General features: G+C 42.8%; 1 protein-coding gene across 1 annotated transcript in view; it reads left to right on the top strand.

Moving 5' to 3' along the window:
* slx4ip (SLX4 interacting protein) overlaps positions 1-10,059 on the top strand; it is a 32,508-nt gene extending 22,449 nt beyond the window's left edge. The window contains exons 6-8 of the mRNA XM_068741761.1: positions 9,072-9,178; positions 9,273-9,453; positions 9,532-10,059. Of these exons, the coding sequence (XP_068597862.1) occupies positions 9,072-9,178; positions 9,273-9,453; positions 9,532-10,059 (816 nt within the window). The remainder of the gene's footprint in view (positions 1-9,071; positions 9,179-9,272; positions 9,454-9,531) is intronic.
* Positions 10,060-10,663: the final 604 nt, after the last annotated feature.

Genomic DNA, 10,663 nt, shown 5'->3' on the forward strand with positions numbered 1-10,663 from the left:
CATAAAATGAGTTATTTTTACAAAAATATTGCAAAGTTGGGCATCTCAAAGAAACAATGTTATCCTGATATATAAAATGATAATGTCAAAAATAATGGGGGTATTACAGTCCTATGTCAAAGCCAGCATCGCGTAAAAAGAAGTGCCTTTTGACTGCATGATGCTGCTACTGCGAAGGAAATGCTGCATTTGCTTGTATCAAGGAGGCTTTGGGTTTGTTGTCAGGATTCAGTTTGTGTGACTAGTTGAACAAAAATCCTTAGCCACAGTGGAAATGTAGACTCATTCACTTGCTCCCTCAAAATGTGCACTTCTCATAAGGTCAGGGGGTTATGTTGTCAGGGAACTAAGGTGACATCATGGTTGGCCTTTTGTCTTGTGAAAGCCAGTGTTTCACTCCCACACTCCGACACTGGGGCTCAGCCAGAAGAGGGAATGGTGAGAGCTGGTATTTTCCAGTAGTATAGGCGGAACTAGAAGGTTAACAATTACTGATTGATTTAATGATGTTTTATGGCATATTTATCCGAAACAGCACTACAGACCGTGAAGGGGAAGTACAACTTTCATAACTAACACAAGCTACATTAAAGTCATCGTGATAGTCACTTTTCTTTATGGTCAAAAATGGATTGAGTATATAATCTGGAAGGAGTTCCTCTTAGCGACAAACCCACAAATAATTATCACACAACTGTGTATTTGGCATTGTTGGTGGTTTTTGCAATGTCTTTCAGCACATTGCTTTGGTTTTACAGCCACAGTTTTCTGTTTCTGTTTAGTCTCACAGTTGTCATCAGTTCTAAAGTGAATGAAGCATGTTAACAAGAGTGGGTCAGTGGTGTCTGTCTGTTATCTAGAAAAGGTTCTATGCAGAAAATTACAATGATAAATATCTGCAGGACTGCCATGAACAGAATGTCATGTTGGTGATTTTTCGATCAGATTTGACTGTTATGGAACATTCAATGTTGTTGTCGTTGAAAAATCTGTCTTTAGTTTTTGTTCCCAAAAAAGAGAAGCGCCTGATCGGCGCTCTCCCTGTTGAAAAGTCCAGAAGAGGCCCCGGTACTCACATTCCACCATAAACATCATGGCATTAAGGGAATTCAGAAAGAATTATGTAAGGAACAGATAAATTAAACTAAAACAAAAATAAGTGAAACAAAAGTACAATTACAAATAAATATGTTGGATTTGAGATGAGAATAGAATAGAATAGAATAGAAAGCCTTTATTGTCATTGCATAGTGGCTACACAATGAGATTAGGAGCGCTGCTTTGTCTGGTGCTTAATGACAACATGAAATTTAGTAATAACAGAAAATTCAAGTAATAAAAAAAAAAAACCAGACTAAAACGACACAAATTTAAAGTGATCGACTTTAAAAGATTGAATGAAATGTTAATAAATACGAGACCAATAAATTCATCAGACTGTTTTTCTGGAAGGTGTAGAACTAGAAAAGTTAAAGAGAGTTGTATAAACAAGGAACGCAATGACCCTGAGCGACAATTCAATTCTGGTTTCCACAACATGTCCAATCGCTGTGTGAACGGTTGCACAAATTGATCAATGCGATCCCTGATTTGTTTCATTGGCAATAGATCAGAAAGGTTTCAAATGCTTTTTGATCCTGACACATATTTGACTTCTTCAGTGCCTTTAACACCATCAGGCCGGCTCTACTGGGTGAGAAGCTGACAGAGATGCAGGTTGGAGCCCCTCTCGTGTCATGGATTACTGATTACCTGATTGGCAGACCAAAGTATGTACGCCTGCAGAGCTGCGGGTCAAACAGAGTAATCAGTAATACTGGGGCACCTCAGGGAACTGTTCTCGCTCCCTTCCTCTTCAACCTCTACACCACAGATTTCACCAATCAGTCAGAGTCCTGCCATCTTCAGAAGTTCTTTGATCTGAACCACCTGTATCTCAATGTGGCAAAGACAAAGGAACTGGTGGTGGACCTCAGAGACAAAGTCTCCAATGACCCCTCTTTCCATCCAGGGGGTCAACGTGGACTCAGTGGAGGACTATAAATATCTGGGAGTCCACATTGACAATAAACTGGACTGGGCTAGGAACACTGAAGCCCTTTATAAGAAAGGCCAGAGCTGCCTCTATTTCCTGAGGAGGCTCAGGTCCTTCAACATCTGCTGGACGATGTTGAGGATGTTTTATGAGTCTGTGGTCTCTAGTTTCAGCCTGATTGCTGTGATGTGCTGGGGCAGCGGACCGAGGGTTGTAGACGCAAACAGACTCAACAAACTCATCCGTAAAGCAGGTGATGTTGTGGGGGTGAAACTGGACTCTTTAGCGACATGGAGAAAAGGATACTTTAGAAACTACGAAGCCTCCTTGACAACACCCCCCCCCCCCCCCCCCCCTCCATCAGCTCCTGGTATAACAAAGGAGCACTCGGACAATGAGACTGAGACCTCCCCCCCTCAAAAACTGAACGCCATAGGAAGTCTTTTCTTCCTGTGGCAATTAAAATATACAAAGCATCATTGTAACCTTATATTGATTTTTAAATTGCTTTTTTACAATTTTATGTGCATAATATCAATTTCGTATTTCTGATTTTGTTGAGTGGAGCAATGTTGCTGATGGAATTTCCCTCTGGGATTAATAAAGTCTTCTGATTCTGATATGCGTTGCTATGTTAGCGTGAAATGTGGGAAGAAAACAACTACCTTCAAGTCTCGTAAAAATTGCTCCTATTGTGAGTCAGCAGCAACGCTGAGGAGGGCAGCATGGGAAGGGAGAGCGAGTGTTCAGGACTGTGGCTGTTGTTTTGTAGTCAAGCATAGAGTGGGCAGCTGAGGTGAGTGGCGTGCTGGGCCGCATAAGTTTGGATCAAAGGCAGAGCAGATGTGTTTCCAGTCCCCCCCCCACCTCTTCTGAGCCCTGGATGAGCCGGTGTTTACTCATGACCTCAGCGCGCCTCTGTTCTTCACAGCTCGCAAGAGCTAGCAGCAGTGCTTTTCCAAGCGTCCAGCGTCTGCTGATCTCCTCTTCCCCGTGACCTTAAACACAGCCGTGATCTTTAACAGCAGATGATCATGTCCCATCATTCTTGTGTCGAAAGATGCAGGTGCTATCTTCGATTTTGCCAGTGAGTCCAAACAGTTAACTTGTCTGACTCTTTTCACATGGGTGGATCCTTCATTCAGGGGTAAGGACTGCCCTATGTTTTATACAAAGCATGTGCCCATGCATGTTTGTTGACTTTGTTGCATGGAAAATATTGGACAGGGTGTGCTTCCTCCATTTTAACTGGTTAGGTAGAGTGGTGAAATCTTTGGACTAGTTCTCACCAACATCCACAGAGGCAGTGTTTGTGCCCTGACAGTTGAACAGTATTTTAAATGTGCATTAAATGATTTTTTATAAAATAAGAGCCCCATTACAAAGACAAAGACGATGCTGGTTTTAAGGTGGCATTCAGCTGGTTCACGAACAAAATAAAATGGCTCCCACTGGTGTACAGTAGATTAGCCAAGCAAAATTAGCACCAATCAAATATGCACACATTGCTCAAATTGTGAAAGAGTGGCTTCCTCCGGCTGCTCATGAAGCATCTTTTTCACATGTGGATTGGCTAGCTAGAGTCTAGACATTAATCCAATTGATAATCTTTGGGATGTGCTAGAGAAGTATTTATCAGTGGTTACTGGTCAGATTACCATCATCAATACATGATCTTGGTGATAAAGTATTGCGGCGCCAGATGGAAGTAAGTCTTGTGACATTGCATACGCTTATCGAAACAATGCTGCAGCTGTAATCAAAGCTAGAGGCGTTCAAACAAACTTTTACTGCGTGCAACCTTTTTATGGTGGCAATTTTTTTATTGGCCGGGCAGTGAATTGCAAGCAAATGTCAGTCGAGCTTCAAAGCCTTGCAGGCTGGCCTCTTTTCTAACATCTTATCCTGTTTCTTTTTTTCCCCGTGATAATTTAATCAATATTTTTCATCTCTAGGTACACTTAACAATTTCTCCACTGAGTTGAGATTGTTAAGAGCTAACCTCTTTTCCTGTATACACTTCTGCACTTCCTGGTTGCACCAGGTCTCCCTATCTCCTTTCCTGCCAGAAGGCACACCCAGTACTCTCCCACCAGAGTCCCTGATCATCTTAGCTCTTGTATTCCAGTCTTCTGGAAGCAACTCTTTTCCACCCAAAGCCTGTCTCACCTCTTCCCTGAAAGCCACACAACACTCTTTGCTCTTTAACCCCCACCACTTTGTCCTCTGCTCTGCCTTAGTCCTCTTCATCTTCTGCCCCATCTTACACACCACCAGCCTATGTTGACTGGCTACACTCTCGCCTGCCACGACCTTACAGTCACCAACCTCCTTTGAACCGCTTTGTCTACACAAGATGTCATCCACCTGTGTGCTCCTCCCTCCACTTTTATAAGTCAGCCTATGTTCTAGTCTATTCTGAAAATAAGTGTTAACTACTGCCATTTCCATCCTTTTGGCAAAGTCCTTCTCGGTTTCTATCCTGAATACCAAATTTGCCCATCACTCCTTCATCTCCTCTATTTCCTTCACCAACATGCCCATTGAGGGTGCGTGTCATCCCGAGATCGGCTAGAGAGAGAGCTCGAGGTGAACGTGTTACGTCCTCACGTACGTGTCAGGTAACAACATTGACACATCAAACTTTCTGCTCCTCATCATGTCCACCAGCTCTCTAGCTTTTTCCGTCATCATCCCAACATTAAAAATCCCTAATCTCTCTCCTAAACTCTTTCATTCCCTCTTCTTTCGCTGTTGGTGCACCCAATTTCCTCCTCTTCTTTGTCTAATCTGGAGTCCTAAAATCTGAACGTTTCACTAATGGCCAAGACCATTTATCTAAATTATATAGCATCAACCTCAACTGTATGTCAGCATTTCTTGATACTATGTAAGCAATGTCTTTGGCAACCATTTGACAGAGCATAGGGCACCACTTTGCTGTGTCGGTACATTACTTTCAAGTGGAACTGCATTTTAAGGTACTCAATATAATCTTATCTGTGTTCTCCCTTATCATAGAAACAGCCACTTCTCTGTATTTTATGGAGCCTGAAGTTGTTGTTTTTTTCCCCCCAGGAGTTTTAGGAGTCCACCTAAGTTAAAGCAAGCCATGAGAATCTGTTCTTGTATCCTTTTAAACCAAATGATTCATTTCTCTGCTGTCCTTGCCCTTTTGCCAGGCTTATCTCTGGAATCTGACAGCCAGATGTGCTGTCCCTGTTGCAGCTCCAGCAGTGGAGCCGTGTTGTTTTTGAGGCTCCAAGGCCAGGGAGGGCAATGTTGGCGTATTAAGAGTCGCACCATGAGAAATGTTTTGCAGCTTTGTGTGAAGGCAAACAGACTGGTTGGCGGCGGGGGGGATTAAACCTTTGTGACTGAGCGAGAGGTAGTGGCAGTGGGTAGACAAGACTGTCTCTTCCCCGTTTTTCATGGGATGCTAAAACTATTGTTTGTTTGTGTAATTTCTTACAAGATTAGGCCACCGTTGTTTGTGGTGATTCTAATGTATATAAACCATCACTATTAATCCGTCTCTTTTTGCTCTCCTTCCCTAAATGTAATCTCTGCTTTCCTCTGTAGTTGCTTTATTCAGAATACCCTGTGCCTGGGGATAATATAAGTCCTGTACCAGCTCTCTGTCACTCCCTCAGTTTCTATCTTTCAGATTCTGCTTGCGATGCATATCTAACTTTTTCCTCTCTTCATGCTTCTTCCTTCCCAAAACTGTTCTTTCACACTCACTTACTTTTGCTCTTTTGAAGTCATGCCGACAGGAACAGAAAGGCACCCGGCTTTCTGTGAGAACTCCCTTCTGGTTTCTTGTTGATTTTTCTTTCATGTTCATTTTCAAACAGCTCTTTATTCATATCAAACAGTAATATAATACGGATCAAGGCATTGCAATGCAAGAGATGGCACCCACATCTTTCTCAGAGCTGTTGTTGTTGGGGGGAGTGACTAAGTGCGTAAGCAAATGTAAATTAGCTTGTGTGTCACTAACCCGAGGCTAGTTGTTGCTCTGGAAATGAGAGCATAAAGAATGAACCTCTTCCCACTCTCTAGTGTGACTCCATCTCTACACAAAGGGCAGCCTGTGGAGAACTTCCTGTGTCAGGATTCTTACATTTGTAGGCTTGGAGGAAAGACTGTGGGATTAGATGATATTATTCAGGGGTGGGGTTGGGGCCTCTGCTTTTGTTGTACTCCCAATTTTTTCATTCAGCATCTTGTCCTTTGTTTCTTGTCATCGCCGCCTACTTCCCTGTTGCCCAGCCTCCTTATTTACACCCCCAAGGTCTGGCCTCTTAATTCGATCAACTGCACCACACACCAAAGTGCAGTTGCAAGTTCCCAACACCCGTTGCAAAGCCACAGAGTCCCAGCTTGTCCTTCCATCTTGGGACACTTACTTTTTTTGTAGGGTCGTATGTTGCATATTATCATGACATGAGGACATTAATGCCTTTTCCCCCCCCCCTCTGTGTTCACTACAAATGATGGATGCCAATGCTTGCCACAAGGGCTTTCCTGGTGTTAGCATGAACACTGATTATTTTACCAAACAGTGTGTGGATAAGTAATGATCTGAAAATTGGCTGATATTCAATATTCAATAAATATTGTGACCACAACCTCATATTTTCCAAGATTTAGATTTTTTGCAAGCTACATTTTCCCACTGCAAAACTATATAGAGTTTTGTAGTCAAAGCACAGCACAGCTATAACATAAACCTAAAGATGCAATTTGTCGATAAGATGCTAAAGCATCTTAAAAACTAAATGCAATTCACTCTGGCCAAAGGTGAAATCTTAAATATATTGGTCTTCATCTAGCATCACCATCTGGTTGAGTTATCAAAGTAATATCTCATTAAATAATCTCAATAATTATTGACAATTAAATTTGATGCAGACATGAACAGTTTCAAGTTACCCTGAATTTATCTAGCGTCACCATCAATTTGAATTTTCTGTTTTACAATGAAATGGTTCAAAGAACTATTGGATGGTTTGCAATGGAACTAGGGGCACATTCACGTTCCCTCTGAATGGTTAGTAATATCTTGGGCAAGTGCTGACATTTTATCTTGTGCAATCATCCAGTATAATTTTTAAAAGGCTTTATAGTCAATGCACTTGTGTAGCCAAATACATATTGAAAAGGTGTCAATATCCTCTTCCGGCCCTTTCACAACTACCTCATTTGTCCAGACTTTTGGAGTTTTCAGTAGGATTTGGACAAAAATCGCAATTATGAAAACTCCCCTGGCCAAAGTTCCAGCTCAAACAGCCGAACTTTGATTCATCAAAAAGAGGTGGTTTTGGTCCTCATTAAACTGAACTATGATTCTATCAACTAACTGTGTGAGAGCAGTTTTTTGGATGGTTTGGAGTTTCAAACCCATTGCACGAAGTTACAGCAAAGCAAAACAAGACAAGAACATGGAAAAAGGTTACAGTGGGGGAAAGGAAGTTCCCGACAACATGAAATGTTTAAATTAGGGCTGTCCTAAATCCGATCTCCTGATCACTAGTTTGCGGACTCGATCGGAATCTGACGTGAGCTACTGATCAGGACTCGGATATATGGCTAGCACAGAAGCTGCTTGAAGCTAGTCGCACGAGTATGTCTGTGGTGAGGAAGTATTCTGAAGTGGATGACAAAAACCTTGCGATTGAGGTGCTGTTCATTTTATTTTAAATATTTGTATTTAATATTTCCAGTTGCACTAGTCCAAGTCCAAAGTGAAAAAAGTATATATATATTTTTTTACTTGAATGTTCAAGCTATGCCACAGAAGTGCTCTGTGTATAAGTTAAATGTTGAAATAAGGGACATCCTGGATCCGTATCATCACTCTTCTTTATTTTATTTTTTAATGTATTATAGAAGTATCGGATCAGGGCTCGGAAATGGGTCGGCAAAATATATCACCACACTTCTATCTATGCAAAGGGTATTGGCAGGTACCCCTAGATCCCAGCAGCCGACCTTACACCGCCTTTCGTACTCCAGCAGGGCTGTTTCATTTCACAGTCATACCATTTGGTCTGCATGGGGCACCTGCCACGTCCCAAACGGCTCATGGACAGAGTTCTTCTGCCTATTATCAAATACAGGGTGACGTCTTACATGATGGCGTAGGTGTGTCGTGTAAAAAAAAAAAGTGTCCACATTTGCAACTTGAAAACTTAGGGGATTAAATGTATATAATGTTAGCACATCTGAACTGTGTTTCGGATCTTTGTGTAATATTTCAGGTGTAAAAGTGTCCTACATTCTGCTTGGGTTCGGGTTATGTATGTAGCACTTCTCCTTTACGCTGCTTATTCTGAATACATGTTTACTTCAGCTTGATCTTGAATCCAGAGCTATTCTTACATTCTCGCACCATTTTTTGGATTCCATCCATCATCTTGCAGACGAGACGATCGCCTCATCGACAGCCGCTTTTCCGCCTTGTGAATCACGGGTGTTGTTGCAGCCTATCTCAACTGGCTATGGGCGAGAGGCGGGGTACATCCTGGATGCATCGTGGGGCCACACATTCACACACACTCGTATGCTACGGATAATTTGGAGTGATAAATTTACCTCAATTGCATGTTTTTTGGAGGTGGGAGGAAACCGGAGAACCTGGAGAAAACCAACACGGACACGGGGAGAACATACAAACTCCACACATATAGGATTCAAAACCGGTTAATTATTTTCTGTAGCCTTTGGGATGATTACTTTTAATTGTGTTAAATTGGAGTTTTAACCTCATTCTTTGTACCAACTGTCTATGCAAATGACAAACTGTATCACAGTCCAGCTAATGTTAGGAATCTAGGAGAATCAGTTAAAGTTTCATTTGTTTATTTATTGCATTGGGTTAATATTTAATATTGCTATTTTCATAGACTATTTTCTTTTAGCTTCCAACATTTCCAGATGATGAGAGGAGACTGCCTTATAGAGCCAAAACTCTCTAGGCACACCAGAACTAATATTTTTAGTTTACACCGATTCTGTTTGTCCTCTTTAGACTGAGCTGAGCGAACAAAGCAGATCAGAATATTTTTCCAGAGTGGGAGAAACCCAAGAGCCTTTTAACAGCCGCGCAAAAACAAAGAAGACTGCGCTTCAAAAGATGTAAGTATGATCTAAAATCGAACTTTCCAACCACACCAGTCACAGAGGACAGTCAAGTATCTGTTAATATCCTCTCATATGTTCACTTTTTCAGAGCCAAGCAAGCTAGCGTCCATAGAGAGTGTTATGCTTCCAGTACGGGGGAGCTGCAGATTGATCAGAGACCCGGTCCCAAAAGCCAAACGGGGGAACTTCGAGCTGGAGACTCAGAATCAAGTCAAAAAGACGATGTGTCCAGCTCTGCACAGAGGGCCCTCCCAGAGGCAGACCACACGGTGCCTTCCCCCTGTTCCTTCAAAGATACTGTGGCTCACATTACAACGATTCAAAAACGGGACCTGACCCTGAATCAGCAAGCTGACAATATTCCTCCAGACATCGTCAACCCAAATGGAGCCTCAGTAGTTTTCTCCCGACATGAGATCAGTCAGGAGAACAGCAAGAGGCGCAAGCCAAGCGATGTAGGGGAAGACCCTGACTCACCAAGGGCCAAGAGGACGTGCCTTGGAAGTCCTCCAGCCGCAATTCAAACTCACTCCACCGAGTGCGCCGGGGAAACATCCAAGCACGACCTTCTTCCCCTGCTGCCCCGTCCTCCAGTCAAAGCCAATGGCGAGTCGAAGGCTTCTCCAGTCTCAGAATGCACGAAAACCACACTGACTATAGAGCTGCTTACTCTAGGGAAACAGGCCCAGGGGCTCCCCCTCGCAAGCAATAACACAGCACAGACAAACCAAAACAGGCTGGCCACAAGTCTGAGGGGCCTATCTGTCAAGCCTGCATCCTCAGGCTGCTCTATTACTTCCAGATCCACACTTCCAGAGGAGGGGAGCGAAAATGTGCCCAGAACGTCTAGATTACGACGACTCAAGCGGTCCTGAGGGAAGAGACAAACCATGACGCTCGACGCCACAGAGAAATGATATTGTGTCAGGATACATGTTTACCCCATGCAGTCACCTTAAATGACATCAATTTGTAACGTGTGTCACATTTGACCACAGCATCTATTCCTGTCAATGTGCTATACATAGCGCTCGCACACACACACACACACACACACACGCACAGGTCAAATGCTGAACTTCTCTGGAACCTGATATATAAAGTGTTCAAGTCCTGCTTCGTCAAATACGTGGAGCAGCCTGCGCCTCCACCCTGAAGTAGTGGCGGTCAAAACGCCAGTCAGAAACCTTTAATTGGACTTTAGATTTGGTTTTATGTTAAATATCGGGGATTTCAGACAGGCAGGAGCCATGCTGTACGTCATGGCTTTGAGTCTGAAATACTGGCTCCTACGTGTCTGAAAGCCATGCAGTTTCCCCCGCTGAAGCTCGGGAGTGATTGATTGCCGTTTCCAGATTTATTTCATCACTCCATGCTCAAAAACGTGGTGTTGTTCATACACAATTTGCTCAGTGCCGAGTTGCTAAGCACCTTAACTGTACATTTACATTTGAGGGTACTTTTCAGATGGCTTTTATA

Source organism: Brachionichthys hirsutus, chromosome 7 (genome assembly GCF_040956055.1).
Source record: "Brachionichthys hirsutus isolate HB-005 chromosome 7, CSIRO-AGI_Bhir_v1, whole genome shotgun sequence".
Lineage (NCBI taxonomy): Eukaryota > Metazoa > Chordata > Actinopteri > Lophiiformes > Brachionichthyidae > Brachionichthys > Brachionichthys hirsutus.